This window comes from Astyanax mexicanus, chromosome 16 (genome assembly GCF_023375975.1).
Source record: "Astyanax mexicanus isolate ESR-SI-001 chromosome 16, AstMex3_surface, whole genome shotgun sequence".
NCBI lineage: Eukaryota > Metazoa > Chordata > Actinopteri > Characiformes > Acestrorhamphidae > Astyanax > Astyanax mexicanus.
The window spans coordinates 21363173-21386207 of record NC_064423.1 but is presented as its reverse complement, the minus strand read 5'-3'; the positions used below and the strand labels follow the sequence as shown (position 1 = coordinate 21386207).

The window sequence follows — 23035 nt, the reverse complement described above, 5'->3', positions numbered from 1 at the left end:
CCAATTAAAGTACAGATATATGCAAATCACATGGAAGTCAAAAAGAAATACAAGCTGGGCTTTTTTTTTTTAAAGCTGGAGAACAAAAACTGATCGCCAGTTCGAATCCTGTTCATGTAGCTTGCCATCAGCTACCGGAGCCCTGAGAGAGCACAATTGGCCTTGCTCTCTCTGAGTGGGTAGATGGCGCTTTCTCCCCACATCACTCCAAAGGGTGATGGCCACAGCATAAGGCGCCTGTGAGCTGATGTATCAAAACCGAGTCGATGTGCTTTCCTCCGAGTGCACTGTGATGCTACTCGGAAATGGTGCATCAGCAGCAGTTCAGAAAGAGCTGGTGGCTGACTTCACATGTATCAGAGGAGGTATGTGCTAGACTTCACTCTCTTGGTGTTGAGACATTACTAGTAATAGGGGAAGTCCTAATAAGTGGGTGGGGTAATTGGCCGTGTAAATTGGGAGAAAAATGGGAAAGATAAAATTATTTAAAAATATAAATTAATAAATAAAAAAGACCAAAGACTGTACAGCAGCACCATTTAGTCTAGTTTAAAAAAACAGACTCTTGTTCTTTTGTACCCGTTTTTGCTTTATGTTTTGGCACATGTGAAAACAGTAGCGGTAATCCCACCTGGGTAAGAACTAAAACAACCACACCGAAACCCATGAGAGGAGGTGGTCCATCGGCCCAGTCCCATCCTGCCCCAAACAAACTCCCGCACAGATTGTTTTTGATGAGAACATGGTCAGAACTCGAGCCGAAGCAACTATCACACATACTTCTAATGTTTGAGCTGAACAGCTGTTCAGATGCAGTTTCACCTGATTTGATTAACCTAATTTACAATGCAGATAAATAATAAAGCTATTAACAAATGCCATCTCTGCTGTTGCTCCATGCTAAACTGACCAATAAGCAGAGACAACATATTTGCATGGTTTGTTCTGATGCATTTTATTGCTTTCATTCTTTAACCTTGTGTGAAAATTACCAAATCAAGAGGGAAACACTCAACGTCAACAAACTTTTTAACTGATTTAAACCAGCGAAGCAAATAACTGTAAAATAAAACAACCTAAAAGCAACAAATCTTACAAAACAGGACATTTCTGTTTTAGAACGCGTCGGCTGGTTCAGAATGCTTTGGCTGGTGACTTTTCTCCCCAACAAAAAAAAATAAAATAAAAATACTCAAGCGGCAGTAAGCCGGAACTCCTCCAAACAAGAAACTGTTCATGTATGAAGATTTTTGCCATGCAGGCTGTTTATTTGGGTGAGTAAGTGCCTTCGTTTATTTACAGCAAGCTTAGATTTCCAATATTTTAGTGTGGTTAGCATAGCAGTAGCGCTAGTCGCAGTTAGCAGCAGTGCTAGCCTCGGTTAGCAGCGCTTACAGCTAGTAAACGCCACCCAACAGCACTACACTGAAGAACCCTGAGTGTTCCAGTAAGCCAGAATGGTATTAGCTAGTGGTTCGTGCACTGTAACGGCTAATGCCAATACTGCTCCAAACTTGGTGCTGGAGAAACTTAACTAAAACTCCTTCATTATGCTGTACTTCAGCAGAATGGCTTTACTACTACTTACAAGCTGACTGGTAGAATTCATACATAAGGTGCACCGTCGATTTTTAACAAAAATGACTGGATTTTAAGTGCCCCTTACAGTGTGAAAAATACGGTACCCTCACTTTAGTTCTACTAAAGTAAGGATTTATTAGGTGTTAGCTCCTGCAGGTCAATCAGGGGAAAGCACACTATGCCATGCGTGACAACAAAGGCCTCATGGATGAGTCACATGGTTCTCAATGACAAATAGCACAGCTAAGCCCTCACAAATACATGCATTGGGGCTGACCTATATTCAGTGCTGAAAAATGGACCACAGCCTGAAAAGGAAAGTATTTCTACAGAAAGTTCAAGAAAAGTGACACTTCACATGAACATTTCAAGTAGGGAGAATAAACAACTGAGAAAACGTATCAGTAATAAAAAAAGTATGCTGTTAGTTTTGGATATGTGCCCATAAGTGTGGGGGGCTGGATTCTGTTAAGGGTTTTGGTGTTGCTGTTGTTGTTGTTGTTTGCCTGAGGAAGCCATTAGTTCCACTAAATGGCATAGCAATACAGAAATCTGCCACAGAATACTTCACTTGAATTAAGCCATCAGAGGAGAAGAGGTCAGCTACTGCATTCTCTAGTTTTGTGGAACAATAAGGTGTTCTCTTTTTCAGTTCTCTATCAAGAAGTTAAATAGGCAAAAGGTACACATTAATATAACAAATATGACTGTGCCTATTTATCTGCAGTAGATAAGAAAGGCTCAAACATAGAAGTGACTTTCAGCTGCTTCCACCACCCAAAAAAAAAATCTTCTGCTGAGTCATTGTTATGTGACTGTAAAGTGAAGTGACAAAGAGACACATGTTTAAAACAGTTTGTATCTAGCTTATGCGCTTTTCAATTTTTGTGCTTTCACAATCAGCTCAGGTGTCTGTAACTCAGTTTTGAGCTGTATTTAGACACACAGCACCACTGATGACAAAGCAGAGGCTAACCAAACCCACTACACAATCCTCTGGTTGGCTTGGTTGTTATGCTGAAGTCACTGATTGCAACATGATTTTATTCATACTAAAACATATTTGTTTAATTGTATTATTTAACTTCAGAGATTGAACAGAGATTGTTCTTTGCGGGCAGAGAGTAGAGGGTTGTTACAGCAAGTTATGAGACGGAAACCATATTTCAACCTAAATAAAATGTGATCTACCTTCTGAACTGTGTTGACATTGCGTCTGCATCCCTAATACAGCTAAAAATGCTAAGATAGGACCAGGCTCTATGAAAAAGAGAAATACAGTAGGACACTAGGGCCAAAACTGGTAAAACGATTAATGTTTTTTTTTATATATATAACTTGATTTAAATTTTTCCCCCAATTTACACGGCCAATTACCCATTGCTGAGCAGCCAGGGCGCTTGGAGGGAAGCGCAGGGGCTCGGTTCCTGTACATCAGCTCACAGACGCCCTGTGCTGTGGACATCACCCTAGGATTGTTGTGGTGAGAGACTGCCATCTACCCACCCGGAGGAAGCAGGGCCAATTGTGCTCCTTCTGAGCGCCAGCAGTTTGATGGCAAAGCTGCATGAGCGGAGGTTCAAACCTGCGACCTCCCACTCATAGTGCCAGCACTTTAGACCGTTGGACCACTCGGCGCCAATGATTAATGTTTAACAAAATAAATTACGCTTTAAAAGTTCAGATTAAACGTTTGTGTTGACACTGACAGCACTAGTAACGTAATAAAACATTTTTACAGGATGATATTGTAATCCAAAAGTATGCTAATGTGTAGGCATGCCATGATAATTACATTATTGATTATCATACATGAAATGCACAGGATCTCAATTATTTAGGCTGATGTTTTTGTGTTTAGTTAGACCCCAACCTCCGCTTTAGTTAGACCCCCGCTGCCACTACGATCGGGAGATTGCTAGTTTGAATCCCATTCATGCAGCTTATCATCAGCTGCTGGAGTCCTGAGAGAGCACAATTGTCCTTGCTCTCTCTGGGTGAATAGATGGTGCTCCCTCCCCACATCACTCCAAAGGGTAATGTCATGGCGTCTGTGAGCTGATGTATCAGAACCGAGCTGAGATGCTACACGGCAATGCTGCATCAGCAGCAGTTGGAAAAGAGGCGGTGGCTGACTTCACATGTATCGGAGGAGGCATGTGCTAGTCTTCACCCTACTTGTGTTGTGGCATTACTGGTGATGGGGGATATACAGCTGAATGGGTGGGACAATTGGCATAACTAAATTGGGATAAATAAACTACAATAAATTTATATATAAAAAAATAAATAAATTAGTATCTCAATTTGCAAAACAAAAATAATGATTTTCACTATATTTAGGATATTTCATTTTAGATTTTAATTCCAAAGTTTAACTGTCCATTAAAAGGGTGTAATGCCTTAATTAAGCTATTATATTATCATTATATCAGTGGCATTAAAATTATCTTACAAAACTGAAATATTATGGCAATTATTTCCTAATATATTAAAATATATTGTCAAATGTATTGTCAAAAAATAAGTTATTTTAACAGATATACTATAAATTATGCCATTTTTTGCATTGTGTAAAAACCACAAGTTCATCACTAGTAAGTCCATGTCTCATCTTCACATGGGGGTGCAGAACATGTTTGCTAATTTCCCTGCTGAGGAATTAATAAAGGATTACTTTATGCCACATACCTTCCGCTTCCCAGTTCTGTAACTGTAATCTGACTATTGGAACATTGTACAACTACAAGTATGGTCATCTTTTTGTTTTTTTCATACTAATCCCATTGTTTCCAGTTTTGTGAATATTGCTGAACCTTGGTACAAGTGCCTCATTATATGCAAAAAAATATATATATATATTAGACAAATATAACAAAATCAATCCCAGACTTGTTCCAGAACTGGATCAGATGTCCTCTTTCAGACTGTTCTTTTTCAGATATCCGATTGAGCGTTTTCTGCTGGTATCAATTACATTTAAAACGACACAATGAAAAGCCCCAGAAAAGCATCTGCAGAACTCTCCTCTGACATGTGTTCCACGCTCTCAGTGACTAACTGCAATAACGCATGGAAATGAGCCCTAGATGTCAGCGCAGCTCGGGTTATTAGAATGCGTGCCAAGCCAGGCCCCACAGTACGCTGCCACTCATTACTACAATAAGCAGATCTTTCCCGCTGCCATCCTCTCACAGACAGAGCTGCGGCCGCGAGAGCCGTCCAAACCGAGCCCAGCAGTTCCTGTACAGCATCGGGGAGGTCAAACCACCTGAGAGGAGTCAGGCCCACTCCCTGCAGAGCCTGACTGTTCCAGTCACAACTGCTGATTCTCAGCTGCTCTGCCAGCGCCGCACACCCTGCTCCAGCAACTGTCGTCCAAGAGCAGCAGCGGCTGCCAGACGGCCATGGAGCTGAAGACACGGTCAAGACTCTTCACCGCGGTCCTGCCCGATTCACTGACTGACAACTTGGCACTAAGTGTAACCTGCAGATGACCTAAAAATTATCATGATCACGATTATCACAATCCAAACAAAACTTAGTAAACATATATATATATATTAATGATATTTTTGTGGTTGTGGTGACCAACATTTTTAAAGATCTGTGGAATATGATTACAAGGACAAATTCACCAGAATTGTGATCACTAATCTCTAGTCACTAGTCTTATAAAATAGCAGAAAAATAACACAATTACATCCCTTCAAAAAGGGAAATTCAGAAATTGGAACTGGAACATAACGTTTATTATTCTACATAAGTATAAAAATTAAAACACTGCTTGTAAATAAAGTCAAAAGATTAGCTCAATCACAATAGGATCTCTTCTGAAACCTAGTGTTCAGAAATGTTTCTGGGTATTTTTACCATCCAAAAAAAAGTGAAGGGTTGCCGCTATTGTCCAGGCTTTATTTGCACTGAACCAGAAGTTACAGCTGTCCATGTATTGCTTGATTAAACAGTGTAAAAGACTACAGCAGCAGTAAAACTAGTGTGTGTGTGTGTATGTGTGTAGAGCCTGCTTGCCCATCAGAAGAGAACCGATTAGTGTGACCGGCTAAAAGTAATGTTTAAATTACTCCACTTAAATACAAGCAAGTGAACGAAGCATGAAAGATCAAGGCTGGAAAGAGTACTACAACCTGACACTAAAGAAGATCTTTACAGAAGCAAACTGCATAAATGTGAATAATCAATCAGACAATGTGTGCATGTGTGCTGGTTAATGAACACTCCTGTTCACATTACAGATACAGATCACATGCATTTATGAATAAGAACCATCCAATATAAGCAAAAACTCATAATTGTTTAATGACTCTTGTAATGTAAATGTAGCCTATGTCCAGAAACGGGCAGATATTTAGTGAAAACATATGGAACCATTTCAAATGACTAAATAAATTACTCCAAATTCATCCGATCAAACTGGAAATGAGGAATCCCAAGCTTTCTGATGAACAGAGCACTGCTGCTGCTGTGGTGATGCAAGAAAAAGACGAAGTGAGGAAATGTTCACGTCTCTAGACAATACATGCAATTCAACACTGATCAATATGGAAAGTGTCAAGCAATGTGAATCAATTATATCAAGACAAAGCCCATCATAACGGTCAAAAGATTAGAGTTTATAAAGCAACTATGTATCACTTCCGGCTGGATGGGGTCAACATACTTATACTCATATATATGTCTATAAATATCTCTGTGCAATGCAATTCATAGCAAAGCAGCATGCACTCTTCAAAATAAAAGGTGCTAAAAAGGGTTGTTTAAGCGATACAAATCAATATGCATCTGTGGTTCCATTTTTTTTCTGTAACAGACCTGCATATAGGGGTGTCTCAATCATGTTATTATCTGATCCGTTTAGAATCTCAACTGATACCAAACCCATGACTCTCTATCATAAACCACGCAGCTCCCAGTTCCTTTGCAACACTGCAGTCGAGACACTTACTCTGACTGACCTCTTTAGTGCTGGTTTAAAACTAAATAAAGGTGTACAGTAATATACAGCTCTGGAAAAAAAATCAAGCGATCAGTTCAGTTTCTAAATCAGTTTCTCTGATTTTGCTATTTATAGGTATATGCTTGAGTAAAATAAACATTGTTGTTTTATTCTATAAACTACAGACAACAGTTCTCCCAAATTCCAAATACAAATAGTGTCATTTAGAGCATTTATTTGGAGAAAATGAGAAATGGCTGAAATAACAAAAAATATGCAGAGCTTTCAGACCTCAAATACTGCTAAGAAAACAAGATCATATTCATAACGTTTTAAAAGATCAGACATCAATATTTAGTAGAATAACCCTGGTTTTTAATCACAGTTTTATGCATCTTGGCATTTTCTCCTCCACCAGTCTTACACACTGCTTTTGGATGACTTTATGCCACACCTGGTTTAGAAATGGCTTGATGGTTGTGATCATCCACCTTTCTCTTGATTATATTCCACAGGTTTATAATTTGGTTAAATAATTTTTAAGCTCTCTTATATTTTTCACAATGGGTTAAAACATTACATTTTCATGCTCCACAGTAAAATAGTTCCACACTTCAGACTCTAAACAAAATCTCCTCAGTGCTGCCGATTGTAAAGGTGTCAGTCAATGGCACCTTGAGGACACCAGATGATGCTCTCAACACTGTGGTTGACACATAGACTTAAAACTAGATGGGGACTGAAGTAGCTGATACCCAATCCATTAAACATGCCTGAATCAGAACATTTTAAGGCTCCAAAAAAGCCAATGGAAAGATTTTTTATCAAATGAAAGGTTATTTATTTATTAAAGAGTATTATTTAACTTGAATCCAACCTACTCTGTTACTGTGCAAAAGTTTCAAATGACGCAGAACAGATCCAGAGTAAAAGCAAATATTTCAGGCAGAGCAGGAGCTGTAAAAGTCACTGGTACAGTATCACAGTACGCAGATATGAAACTGAACTCAGTTCTGCTTCAGTGTACAACGTTTCATCATGATACTTTAGGTGATAAATGGGGAACTGAGGGAGTAGGAAGGGGGGGGGGGTTCCTACATGAAGTTCAGCAAACATAATGAGGCCAGATCAAATAAGGCTGCCAGCATGGATGCAAAAAGGGGAGGGGAAAAAAAGAAATCGCAAGTAAATAAGTACAACCTACTGATGCAGATGACTGCATAGCCTGTTACCACTAATGACCAATCAACACCATCTTCCTCACAGCGGTATCTGTTAGTCCGTCAGTGAACTCCTAGCTCGCTCTGACCCGGAGACACAGCTGTGGGCCAATCAAGTGTCTACTGACACACGCAGGCAGCCACCGAGCGTTATCATGTGGCTAAAACTCTCCTGTGACTGAAATTCTTGCTCCAAAGGATGCAATACACAAGTGTTTTGGAGGCTGTGATTATTTATTTATATTATATTTAGGAAATGGTGCAATACATAATGCCTCAAATTCATGACTATAATATGAAAACTGGTAACATTTTATTTTGATGGCCCCCTTGAGATGCTTTATAGATCATTTTTGAGATGCTCTATAAATGATCTTTAACAAAGGGCACATTTACACCAATTAAACATATTTTTCTTTAGTTCAGTTTGTTTTACTACATGTAAACTAAATACTTGACTGGGCTAAACACAAAACAAAAGTCCCTCTAAAATCACCATCTTTATTAGGTTTTCAACTGAACCCTGCTTTAATTTGCTTTTGCTGGTGAGAACATATTTTTATAATGGTCCACACCAAATTAAGGAATCAGTTCTTTTGTCAGTGGCCAAAATATTTATTACAATTTACATTCCTTATTTTGTTCGATACAAGTATAAACAGTATAGTCACAGTCCTATTCATTATTAAAAAAAAAATCTTTCACATATAGAACTCACTACATCTATTCTTGTCAGTTTCAGTCCCTTTCAGAATAAGCCATTTAAGGGCTCAGTTACTCTTATTTAAATAAGCTTCTGCTGACCACATTATGTTTAGGCTGAGCGTTTACCACACATTAGTCTTAGCTTGTGCTAAATGGCAAAACCCAACAACAAGCTAGGCCATGCTAAACTGTGATAGAAACAAAACTAATTTTTGACAGTACTTACATCTCTCTCTCTCATCTACAGACTTGCCATGGACAGTGGGTACAGATCTCTCCCTCAGAAGAAGTCTGCTGGCTAATTCTGCTGTGCACTGTCCGAGGTTTGGTGGATTTTCAACTGATCTAGGCTCTGGTGAGGAGTTATCCAAACGGCTCATAGAAGCATATGATTCCTAACACCAAACTATTTTAGCTGATTTACAGAAAACTGATGGAAAAAGGCAGTCGAGACCCAAGTGCAAATACAAAAATACGAAAAACTGAACCTTTAAAATTCTTTCAATACATGTATCATTCCTGTGGAAGAAGAGCACACGGGTCACGATAGGGATGGGCGATATAACTAACTTTGATCTCTCAAATTAAGCAAGTAAGATATCATGATTGAGTATATTAAAAGATTTCATATTATGATACATTGGTGAAAGTTAATATAAAATTGTGTATCACACTTCTCACTTTTCTTGAGATGATGCTTTGTGAATACTTTTGTTGTAAAATAAATAAATAAATAAATACACAAATAAATAAATAAATAAATAAATAAATAAATAAAATACAAACATACATAAACCTACATTTTAAAAAGAACACAAAAACAGCAGACGTTATTTGGTTACCTCATCCAATGTCCGATTAAATAATAATATAAACGATGTAATAAAAAAAGATATCTTTAAATTTAAATTTAACAGACTGCGTTAAACCTAATTATACTCATAATAAGCATTCTTCTAAACTTGACACCAACTTTAAATTCAACCTAAAACATATGTTGATAATCTAGAGGGTGTGTAAATGTGTAATCGAAAATAAATTTTAAAATTCTGTAAATTCTGCTCAATTGAGGAAGAAAAAAAAAAACAGTAATCCATAAGAGAAGATTTATTCATACAATTAAACAACAAGATTTCCTCACAAGCCACAAAAATTGTACACTAGATTCTCAGCTCTAATATGCATTAGATAAAAGAAAAATAATGCTGCCGGCCATTAACAGGAAATCGTTGCACTAATTGCTGCACAAGTGTAGCTGTAAAAAAAAATAGCTTTTCAAATCCATTATCTTTATTGCTTTATTACTTGGAGCAATCTGGATGAAAAGCACAGGCAAGACAGGTAGCATCTGTCTCCACCTACTGCCTTGGCACAGTTAGCATCATCTGCTAGCTTTGGCACAGGGCTGGAAAAACATCAATATGGCTCAATATAGCCAAGCGCAGGCATGCCAGTCATGCTCAATGAGAGCTGACTGAGTATTCAACTTCTAATGTTACAGGCTAGCTAAAATGAGCCACATGCCACACTGCCTAAGGTCCTGTCAGCTTTAGCGCTCTGTTCAATTAAGAAGGCCTGACAGCAGTAGTTTGCAGAAACAAACTGCTCCTAGTGAAACCTGTCCTGAGAAAAAGCTTTTCTGTGTGATTATGGCATTTCAGCATATGCCATATTATTTCCTACACATTATATTGTCTTGAAAGCAGTTCTTTTGTATTTGTTTTGCCATAAGTGTTAGCTTACATTTTTTTGTGTTTAGTTTGTGCATGGAATAATGTTTGTAGTTTATATGCATGTACTAAATATTTTGCACATTAGTATGTTGGTATTTTTTGCAACATTACATTATGTTACATTTATTTTGTATGAAATTATTACAGTTCATAAAGTTTACAGTTTTTATTTGTTTCTTCTAAATGTCTGAAACTGTTACACTGTCCAACAAAAAACAAGTATCTTTAAAACAGCAACTTTATAGGAGAGAGATAAAAACTTCTTAACTTTTAATGGAAAACTTTTAATTTCCTAAATTTTCTTCGGGATAAATAAAGTATTTTCTAAATTTCGTTCGGGCTAAATAAAGTCTGTCTGTCTGTCTGTCTGTCTGTCTGTCTGTCTGTCTGTCTGTCTGTCTGTCTGTCTGTCTGTCTGTCTGTCTGTCTGTCTGTCTGTCTGTCTGTCTGTCTGTCTGTCTGTCTGTCTGTCAATGTAAAGAGAGCTCATTTCAGGTAATTTTGAAGAATGTTTACTGGTCTATTCATAAAAAAGTTTAGTGTAAGGCAAGGTGGGGTGATATGGCTCTATAATAAAATTATATTTCATGATATCTTTGCAATAACAATAATCTTAGGGATATGACAAACCATTAAATTGACAAAAAATAAAGAATACACTACTACAACAAAATAAAAATTAAATTCTACATTCTACATTCTATTGCTTACATTACATGAATTTGATCAGATTTGTAACAGAAGTAAATGATATAGAATGCCATGATACTAATTGTGCACTCCAAATTTCTCCATATATCCAGGGTTGAAGTAAAATAAATGGTACTGGACAGAAATAACCTGATATATTATGAGAAAAATGAGATCATTGTGAATTCCCCTTTCTTAAAAATAGCAAAAAAAGTAGTACCCTGGTGTGATAATTAGGGAATGCTGATATTATAATATCATTCACGATATGCAAAAATGTTGGCGATATTATTGTGAACGATATGATATGGCACACCCCTAGTGTAAGGTACAGTTTGTGTTCAAGTTAAATAGTAAACTACAAATTTCATGTGTATCATTGCATTCAAATAGTGTGTATGTATGTATATATATATATATATGTATATATATATATATACATATATATATATATATATATATATATATATATATATATATATATATATATATATATATATATACATATATATATATATATATACAGTGAGTCCAAGAAGTATTTGATCCCTTGTTGATTTTCTTAGTTGGCCCACTAATAAAGACATGATCATTCTATACTTTTAATGGTAGATGTATTCTTACATGGAGAGACAGAATATTAGAAAGAAAATCCAGAAAATAAATCTAAGGAATATATATTAATTGATTTGTATTTCATGGAGTGAAATAATTATTTGATCCCTTAGTATTCATTAGCGGTTCTGGCTTTTACAGACCAGTTAGACACTCCCAATCAACTTGTTACCTGACCTGAAGCCACCTGTTCTCACTAATCACTTGTGTGAAAAACACCTGTCCACAGAATCAGACAGATCACACAGATTTCAAGTCTCCAACATGGGTAAAACCAAAGAGCTGTCACAGGACCTCAGAGTCAGAATTGTTGACCTTCACAAAGCTGGAATGGGCTACAAAAAGATTAGTAAGGTGTTGGATGTGAAAGTAACAACTATTGGTGCAATTATCAGAAAGTTTAAAGAGTATAACATGACAATCAACAGACCTCGGCCCGGTGCTCCAAAGAAGATTTCGCCTCGTGGGGTGGCAATGATGCTGAGAACGGTCAGAAATCGTCCTGCAACCACTCGGCAGGAGTTAGCAAATGACCTGAAGGCAGCTGGGACCACAGTTTGCAAGGAAACAATTGGCAACACTTTGCGCAACAATGGATTCACATCCTGCAGTGCCCGAAAGGTACCCCTGCTGAAGAGAGCACATGTGGAGGCGCGCCTCAAGTATGCCAATGATCATTTGAAAGATGAACCAAGTTATTGGGAGAAGGTTTTGTGGTCAGACGAGACCAAAATTGAAGTTTTTGGCCTCAACTCCACCCGTCATGTGTGGAGGAAGAAAAATGCTGCCTATGACCCCAAGAACACTGTGCCCACCGTCAAGCATGGAGGTGGAAGCATAATGTTTTGGGGGTGCTTCTCTGCCAAGGGTACAGGGCTACTTCACCGCATCACTGGGAAGATGGATGTACCGCACAATCCTGAGGGACAACCTCCTCCCCTCTGCCAGGGATCTGAAAATGGGCCGTGGTTGGTTCTTCCAACATGATAACGACCCTAAACATACAGCAAAGGATTGGCTCAAGAAAAATCACATTAAGGTCATGGAGTGGCCCAGCCAGTCGCCAGACCACAATCCGATCGAAAATCTATGGAGGGAGCTGAAGGTCAGAGTTGCCAAGCAACAGCCCACCAACCTTCATGATTTAGAGAGGATCTGCAAAGAAGAGTGGGCCAAAATTCCCCCTGGTGTGTGTGCTAAACTTGTGGTTAACTACAACAAACGTCTCACCGCTGTGCTTGCAAACAAAGGCTTTGCCACTAAGTATTGAGTGTGTTTGGCAAGAGGGATCAAATACTTATTTTCCTCATTGAAATACAAATTAATTAAAATATATTCTTTAAAATTATATTCTGGATTTTTGTCTTGATATTCTGTCTCTCCGTGTTAGAATATATCTACCATTAAAAGTGCAGAAGGATAGTGTCTTTATTAGTGGGCAAACAAGTAAGGGATCAAATACTTCTTGGACTCACTGTATATACACACATGAAATTAAACTTTTAAATTGATTTTGCTGCAGTAGTATGTCCTTAAAATTAATAAAATATTATTGTGTGTTTTTTATAACACCAAGTATATAATAATTGCAAAAAATACCATACAATATGGTAATATTATGTTAGGGCCATATCACCCACTCCTAACAACAACCATAAGCCTATCATCACTAAAGCACAAGGGTCCAAAAGGTGAACTAACTGTAACATCTCTAAAACAGGGTGGTGCATCGATAGAAATCCTTGTAATTACATGTTACTGTAACCATCTTGGCAGGGACTCAAAACTAACAACTTCTTCATCTGTACACAAAAAAAAAAAAAAAAAAAAAAAAAAAACTACTGACCTCCACAGGTGGTTAAGTGTTTTTTTTCAGTAACACGATAATTGGTGAAAGAAATCGGGTCTTGGAAAACTTCACAAAAAAAAAAAAAACGAAAACAACAAAATAGACAGAACCTGCTTCTCCGCACAAGTGAATGCTGCCTCAGGAAGTGGTGAAGGCAGGTTTGCACACCATCTGCTAAATTTTTTATTTTTAGAAAACATTCCCGTTTTAGCAGGCTTCCTGTAAATCCAGATTTGCTCAGGTTAAAAGCATGACATCATATTGCTATTCCTATTAATAACTGAATTTATTCACAGTCGTACAGTCTGTGCCCAACACAGAGTTTGAAAAAGTTTATCTAGAGATTCAACAGACCATATATTCTGGAATCTACAACGTATGAAAGCCAGTATACCTTCAGTATATGATATTTACATTTTTATAAAATCATATTCACCTTAAAGACATGTCTCTTAAAAGTAAGGCCAACACAGGTCAAGCACCCTTTGCTGGCTTGTTGCAGTAGGATGTGCAGACCCACCCATCCCCAAAAACAGCCCTTTTAAACTCCTGTAAACTGTTCTTTTCATCTCCAGTATCTAATTCCAACAGTTAGCTTTTCCTGTGCTAATACTGGCAGAGAAATCAGTTTAAAATGCTATTCTGCTATTTCATAAGAAGGTTGGCTACACTTAAGAATCAAGTGATTGACGGTCCTGGCTGGAACTGATCATCTACAGGACTTCACTATCAATTACTTGGAGTAGCTGAGTTGCAGTCAAGCTGTCATACAACTAGATGGCAAATCATACTATGGTCCTGTCTGATTTTAGCTAAAATCAGCCATTGTAAGATATGAATTAGCTGTTAGCTAGCCAGCTAATGTTAGCTCAGTTAGATGTTGGGACTATTGTAGTATCTGTATTCTGTCTTGTCAGTGTCAACTTGCAGTGAAAACGGTTTAACATCATAACAAACTGATGTTTAGGAGAAGCCCCGCCCCTTCTTGTCTCTTTGTTGAAACAGAGACTTTGAGTATGACACAGTATAAGTTTGACTCTGTTGTCCCTCCCCCTGCTAAAATAAGGTTTCTGATTAGTTCTACTGCAGAGTTGGACATGGTCGCAGTTTGTGTGGACCTTTACTTTAATTAAATCCCAGACATTAGACCCGAATTTTACATTCCAGTAAACCAAAAACAATCTAAGCACTAATTTTTAGATTTTTAGATTATGGTTTAATGCCACTCAGTGTTTAAAAATATCTACACAACTGTAACTGATCACCAAGCTACAATAGTTAAGAATTTCTCAAGTTTAGATAAGATTCTGTATGATAAGTCATAACAATCTAACATTAGATAAGATTTGCTTTGGTAACATGAAAGAAATGAATTTGACCTTGCTAGAATGCAATGACAAGATGTTTGTATAATATGGGCCTGAATGGGAAGTGCATACTTAAACAGTATAACTTACATAATTAATACATAATGTGAGATGGGTAAACTAAGACAAAACTAACATTTTTTACAAGTAACCGTGCCAGTCAAAAGTTTGGACACATTTCTTTTGTTACATTTAAATTTAATGGTAAATGCATTAAAGCAAATCACAAATGACCATCACAGTTTGGTTTAGGTTAGAGGATTGTGGAGGACAAACTTATTTATTTATTTATTTATTCATTTAACTACATGAATCCATATGTGCCCCTTATTTTATCTTCTTCTTCTTTGTCTTTAATACGTATCTACAATGTACAAAAAACAGAATGATAAAGTGTCCACACTTTTGACTGGTACTGTCCTTCTGCTAATAAATTAACAAATCACAATACGGCTCTTATAAAAAGCACCACGGTCATCATTATTGATAAATGATGCGGTCTAGTCAAGTGTCTCATAAGGACTTGGGGCAGGAGGAGGGGAAGCTTGTTCAACCAAAGCATTTCATTTGTAACTATATATTGAAAGTGCATTATGATACTCAAAGTGAGCGTAATATATCAGAAAAGTCTATTGCCCCTGAAGTCCGAAAGCTTTATGATAACACATGGAGCTTTTCCTTGGCCTTCAACGGGCTGAAATGTAGCTGCACTCCTGAGAGCCAGGGTCAGGAAATGAAAATAACCTCAGCAGATCATAAGGGAAGTGGGCTCTGAGTGTGCGAGACCTGAACATGTTTTAAATTTAACGTCAGCGAATGGACACACAGCACTTTCCTTTTTCGGTCACTGTGACCACTGCCTTAGTGGCACACCTGCGCCTCACCTCCTCAATGTCCAAGAGCAGTGGAAAACAAGACGGGTGTGGGGGACCGCAGACAATGTATAAACCACAACTGTTCATATCCTTTTACTCGGTGTCTGATATCAGTGTGGAAGTGGGGGATTTTGTTTTTATTTTCAATAAAGTTAATGACTGTGATCATTTCCTGCTCTGTTTTTGTTCAGACTTAGACATAGAGTAACTCGATATAACCTAGTCCAGTCTGATTTTCTGGGTAGTCTAAGAAAGTGTGGGCTCTTATGAGAAATGGAAAGAAGTGAATAACCTGGCTCTGACTCAGTGATCTGAGTTCAGATATGAAATAATAATAAACACAGCCATGCTGAAAGAGTACTAAAAGAGTACTATTACAGAATTTACAGAATATTGTATTGTATGAGCTCTATTATTACACCACCACAGGTGGCAAGTAATAAAATAAAAATCTTTGTATTGTATATTGTACAGTGTAACCCAATACCAGTACTAGGGCTGCATGATATATCATTTAAGCATTACCATCCCGATGTCAATCGTCACATCGCATGACAATAAATCAATCATGTTGCAATGTTTTGATTCTTGACACAAAACGTAGATACACAGCGCTGTCTCTGTGTCTGTGTGAGTGACAGGCTGCTGCTTCCTGCGTGAGGAGTGTGAGGGGGGAGTGCAAGGTTGGGGCAGTAGTAAACAGGAGGTAACCTCATGGCCTCCATCCTCATGGTTGGGCACGTGATTGTAAACGCACGTGTTGAAAGCTGTGCACCTCAGTCCAGTACAGTTTTGCGCAGATATTTCCAGTTGCCTGTTAAAAGGGACGATTACTATTTTGTTGACTTCCTCGGGTTTCGAGTGCACAGCGCTGACTCAACTCTTGATCAGTGTGGACGCGAGACGGGTGGGGGTGGGCCCAGCATTATTTAATACTGCGATATATATCGTTGAAAAAAGAACATTTGCAATGTAATTTTTTTCCAATATTGTGCAGCCCTAACTAGTACAGTCAAATTAAACATGTTATCACATGCAATTCATCTGGAAACTTTAAATTAACATTTATTTAACATGAACAAATCATAGTAGTAGGTTTGGCCTAGGGATATATTAGCAGTTTTAATTAGTGATGTACAAACAGCATCACTTCTGTTCAGTTCAGAATGTGGATTACATTTTATTGATGCTGAACACTATGGACTAAACCTCAAAACGCACTCACTACCACTCCCCTTCCTCTCTCTCTCTCTGTTCAAAAGTTAGAACACACAGTTGTTTGACCAGCACAAGCTGCACTGTGGTGGTATTCATTCCCTCCATTGAAACTTCTCTGCCCTAGCTTTCCTGTGTTTGATGCTAAAACTCTCTGTTAAACATTTACTAAACAGATTCTAATAAAAAAATGATCAAAACTATATATATATATATATATATATATATATATATATATATATATATATATATATATATATATATATATATATATATATATATATACCAGCTATTATGTTTTCTTAAAAATCATGTGATTTTTGTGATTAATAGAATTTTTTTCTTATGTCTTGACACCACTAATGTACATATAATTCCATTCTGAGAATCTTGCATAACTTTTTTATTTACATTTAAATATCCACTATTATATCATAGTTAGTTCCGACCCTGCAATATGATTGGCTGAGAAGCGTTCTGAAGTTGCCATTGTCAGGCGGTAATGCACTGTAACTGAAGCTCTCCATGTACTGCTCCACTACATACAGGTAACCTAGCAACAAGCAAAACATATTTTATAGTGATAAATATTTATAATATTTCAATAAACAGCAATAATGGAACTTTGGTATAATCGCCTGCAGCCTCTTGCCTACAACCGAAGCACAGCAGTGCCAATATTACACATTATAGCACTCCCTTTCATGTATTTAAGTTTAAGAAGTAGTATAACTAATCTTAATTAATCACATATTGTTGTGATTAATATAATCATTTTTGAAATGATTGTGGCGTCATGAACTGACATGACGCCACTTACTTTACTTACTTCATTTTAATTTAATTTAACATATTATTTGATAAGCACAGCTTTTAATCAGGCAACTAATTGTATTCTGCTGCTGTTGGGAAATCTGCTTTGCTCAGTGTAAATCAGAAAGGAATGTTTAAGCTTCTGTTTTTCCCCTACTGTTGTAATTGGTACATTCAAAGGCATCTATAAATATCCAGTTGATAGTGTTTATTATTAACTGATATTGATTAATATTGCTGACCAGTTCCACTAGCCCAGCAGAGTTAAATCATCAGTTAGTTCTGTGACGGAGGAATGCTGGGCTATTGAAAGGCCTGAGAAATGGGTTTCCACATCAGAATGAACAACACTGACTGACTGAGGTGAATGTTAAACTGCACGTTCACTCTACATCAGAGATAGATGTAAATCAATCAATAAATGAAGCAATACTTTTACTAGTACATTTTGGAGCATGTACTTTAATAACTTTTGCGTGAGTAAAAAAAAAATACTTTTAGCTTTTTATGTACTTTTAAGTACAGGAAATGAAATACTTCCTAACCAGACGACTATTTGTAGTATATGTGATGCCACTTCTGTATACCACAGATAGTTCTATGTAGGAATTCGATGCGTGGCATTATCTCACGATAGCTTCCTCCTTACTCGCCTATAACCTAGAAACAAGGAACCATTCAAAAGTAACAGCTAAGTGCCACAACCACGAGCTTATCGAAAGAAGGAACTTCTAGTTAACTAATACAATCTCCTAACAACAAGCACGACACAAGCAAGTAAATTCAAACACTTTCATTACAGACGGTGAAGGCAGATTTGAAAGGACAGCCCATTTCTGTGTTTTAGGTGCGACACAGACACCGCCCATCAGAAACAATTTAAGAAGCAGAAGAACTCCAAACACAGACAAAAAGAAACTAATGCATGAGGTGGTGAACAGTAACAGAGAAAAGCAAGTCTCACAGGCTATACCACAGATACTGGCACTGCTGTGTTAATCATCACAGATCTATGACCACAGTGTACCTTTTCTCAAGATACAGCATGGCGTTTTGTCATCATCACTTTGCAAATGTAATACTGGTTTCTGCAACAAAATAATTTCATAGGGCAGAATTGTTGGGTGCAAGGCTATCATACTTAAACTATGCCTAAATAGAGATAACTTGCAGGTGAAGGCTGGAATGAACGCAATTCTTTTTTTAATCCTTGTGTGTGCAAAGTTTAGCTTTTTTACACATTTACTACTGATAAAGCGACTGTTTTTACAACTGTGCCCACGATGCCCACAAGGGTGTTTTCCATAGGGCCCAAGTGATAACTAGTGTTTACAATCCACACTTTACAAACACTGCCTCATTTACTTTTAACTATTTCTATTTTTGCTTTGTTTGATCACATCAGTAGTCAATAAAGTTTGAATTCTGATTATATTTCTTGAAAAGTAACAAGCCCATATTTAAAAAATCAATTAAATCATAGTGTTTGAAGTTTAAAAAAATGAAATAAACATTTCCAGTTATTCTAAGCATTCAGGATTAGACACTGACAAGCACACAATCTTATCATATTCTTAGCCACAAAAACTACACACATAATGTATGCACACATTATTGATGCATCACCTTTAAAAAAGTAGCTAAACAAGCTCAAAGAAAGTAAGGATACATATAGGCAACAAAAACAGAGAAGCACCATTGGACTTTACACATCTTAAGCAGGCACCCAGTTTCCAAGAAACTCTGATCTGCAATAACATAGTCAAATATAATGTGACAAAGTAATAATAGTCGCGGGAGGTGCTGTACACCCACACTGAGGACCTTCAAGTCACAAAAGGGACGTCCAGGAATTTGCATTTTTAATCAACACCACACTATGCTACCACTGAAATATAACAATAAAAGGTCAGCAGTATCTAGCAAGGTTTATTCAGTTATGTATGAACTGTGAAACGTTTTGAGTGATTTGCCTTTTTTTTATATAAAGCAAAATGTTTTACACAGTTAATTTAAAAAAGGGTTTGTTTCTCAGACAGGGATTACAACTTAGTCCTAGACTAAACTATATTTTCCTTCAAAAAACACGTATACAAAACACTGTCTAGTCAAACTGCTCTAAAAAGGATTAGTTTATCAGATAAGGACTAAACCTAGTTGTGGACTAAAGTGTTTTCTTTTTAATTGAACATTATAATTCAAAATGCCACACAGTCTATGACTAAGTGTTTGAAGCAAAAATATTTTAAAAAGTTAAAAATGTATTGTTGTGTTGAATTTTTTGTTTTAAACACATTTTTAAATACAATTTGATCAAAAAGCATGTACTTTTCATTCATTACTTTCATGTACAATGCACTTTCAAAAGGTATTTGCGAGAGATTTTGTTTTTCCATTGCATTACTGGCACTATCCTGCAAAACTTTGTTTTTTTTTAATGATGACTTCAAATGAGAAGTAAAAAAAATAATTCTTAACTTTCAGTGAAAGTCAATGTAGGGAAAATTAATTCATATTGTAAGTAATTTTTGAGACTATTTTTATTATTTTTATTTTTATTATTTATTAGGGAATGTGGAAATTAAACTAGAAAGGGAAGCTTTAAGTTGGCTTGGAAAAGTGCGCTAATAAAAAAAAAGTTTGCTAAGCTGTTTCTCCCTGAAAACTGTAAAGAGTGGTTGCCATGCTGTTAATTTTTGGCTAACTGCTCAAAAACTTCTGACTAAGTTATAAAGTCAAGAAACTTTTGGCTGAATGCAAAACTTTAACTAATAGAGCAGTGTTTAAAAACATTCGGATATATTGTTTGCTATGGAATTCCAGGTTGTTGCTAAGTGGATGCTGTGCTGTTGCTGTGGTTGCTGTTGCCCAAGTGGCTGTTGAGGTGTTATCGTTCCAAAAAGCACAAGCAATTAAATTCAGTATAAGTCCTACAATGCAGCAATAGTGTTGTGGTTGTAAATTGAAAGCTGTAGGAGGTGATAGTGATTACATTTTGAGTGTGGAATAAAAATAAGAAGATTCCAAGTCTAAGTCAACCTGATTAAATCAATGAGTTTTAGAGTAGCATTGCTAGTGCCTGCCAACTGTAGTAGTGCAGCCAACTTCCTGGCGCACAAGAAATCCGTCAGGAAGTATCAGGTTGAAATTGATTCTAAAAAGCAATTATCAGCTGATATCGATATGATTCCACTTTTATCTAGTACACCTAACTTTTATTAGGAATTTCTTTTACACAAAATTATGAACAATTGTTTCTACAACTGTGTGAAAAAAGGGAAATCAGCAAAAATTGAGATTTTTTTTTTTTTTGTGTGGGACAGACACAATATTTTAAATTAGCTTGTAACTCCCTGCTTTAACATTAATTACAACTCCTCTTTACTTCAGTCTTTCCTAGCTTTAACATGTTATACTGAAGAAAAATCGTCCAACTTCCAACAGCTCCTACACTGACATATTCTGGCTGTATTATTTAAGTTCCACTACAGCTGTGGTTAGGTTATTTTGAGTAGTTGAGGGTATGTTTAGACCACTCTACCCATCATCAGACAACATACAAAACAAAACATACAAACAAGTACCCCCAACAAAATAGAATAAAAAAACAAAAACTCACCTTCATTTTCAGACGGCGGACAAGCCACCTGTAGTACCAAATCAAAAGTCCTCTCGGGGTTCTCGCTGAAAAAGACACAAACACACTTAACCTTTACATATCTGTAGCTTTTCTATTTTCAGAAAGGTGCTTTATAATTACTGTTGCAGTGTCAGCCTGTGGTTTCTAGAAGCTCCCACTCAAACCTCTTCCGTACAATGAAGGTGCCGAGCTGGCTACGGTGGCTAATTTCTGCACTCAGAACACTCAGTTGTCAGTTATTTGCAATGCTGGCAATTCCAGGTCGAGAGCATTCAACATACACACCAAGATTTGTAGATATATAGAGGTGGGTAACCCAGGTCCAGAGAGTAAAAATCCAACCCAGGGTTTTGTACCAACTGCCTGAGCGGCTCTGGCAGCTGGTACAAAACCCTGGGTTGGATTTTTATTTTTTGGACCTGAGTTACCCACCTTTATACATCTAACAGATGCCTGAGCTATAGTAGCTACTACTACTGCTGCAGCTGAGCTGAGCTGAAGGAATGAGTGAGTGAATGAGAGAGAGCTGCAGCAGCTGGTGGATTTTGGACGTTTCTGCACCTGTTTTCGCCAGTTCTGGTATTTTATATTAAATATAAACTGCTGCTAAATATTGTGATACTTTATAATAACCCTGTCAGGCTGTAGTTTTGGACTGTCAGCTGTTTAGCGCCCTGTTTCCCTTCCCAAAACACACAGAGAGCTGCGCAAAAGCAGCTGAAAGCAGCTATAAAAGCTGCTAAGCTAAGCTAGCAGCAAGCGTTAGGATAACTGACTGACTAACGTTATGAGCGCCTGGCTCCTAACGGAGATAGTTAGCTAGCTACAGCGCTAATAAACACACAGAGCTAGCAAGTTAGAAGTCCAGCTCGGTCGTACCGGATCCTGCTGTCCATGGCTACAGCATCGCGACGCTCCGCTCTCGCCGGCTCCGGCTGTGGCTCTTTGGCTCTCTCTCGAGGAGGCGACGGTAGCGGCCGCCGCTTTGGAGCTCTGTCTCTCGGCTACCTGAAGCAGCGCATTTTTTAGGCCGCCTCGGTGTCTCCCTCCCGTCCGCGGAAAAACTTTGTCGGCTGCGAGGGGAAAAGGCTCGCGGCTCAGCGGCCGTTTGTTTCACTTCTGCTCTCGCTGCGGTGTTTTGCCGAGCACCAGGAAGTACGGCCAGCGCCGCGTGACGTCACGCCGTTAGCTGAACACCTGGGCAGTGAGGAGATCCCAATAAGGTGAAAGAAGAAATAGCTATACATACATTGAATTTTTGCACCAGAAGTGGCATAAAGTTATCCAAAAGAAGTGTGTAAGACTGGTGAAGGAGAACATGCCAAGATGCATGAAAATTCAAATATTGAATATGAACTTTTTTTTATTTGCATTATTTTAAAATCGGAAAGCTATGCAGCTTTTTTGTTATTTTAGCCATTTTTCATTTTCTGCAAATAAATGCTCGAAATGACAATGTTTTTATTTGGAATTTGGGAGAAGTGTTGTGCGTAGTTTATAGAATAAAAGAACAAAGTTCATTTTACTCAAACATTTACCTATCAACAGCAAAATCAGAGAAACTTAATTTTGTCCAGACCTGTAGAATTCAATCAGTAAAACATGCTTTAGAAACATGTAGACAAATTAGACATAGAGAATGCCTGTTGTGTTTTGTTGTGGATTAGAGACAAAGAACACTGTGTTCTTGTTTTATCACAAGATTTACGCCCCAAGAATGTTTAAATACTTGATGCATGATTGGATCATGGGAAGTTAATGGATGGAGAAGATAC

General features: G+C 37.4%; 1 protein-coding gene across 3 annotated transcripts in view; it reads right to left on the bottom strand.

The window, feature by feature from the left end:
* Positions 1-22416, bottom strand: part of dennd1b (DENN/MADD domain containing 1B) — a 167531-nt gene extending 145115 nt beyond the window's left edge. For all 3 annotated transcript variants that reach the window (XM_015601283.3, XM_022669762.2, XM_022669761.2), the window contains exons 1-2: positions 22140-22416; positions 21240-21304 (exon numbers count right to left, since the gene is read on the bottom strand). In XM_015601283.3, coding sequence (XP_015456769.3) covers positions 21240-21304; positions 22140-22156 — 82 coding nt within the window. In that variant the 5' untranslated portion in view covers positions 22157-22416. The remainder of the gene's footprint in view (positions 1-21239; positions 21305-22139) is intronic.
* Positions 22417-23035: the final 619 nt, after the last annotated feature.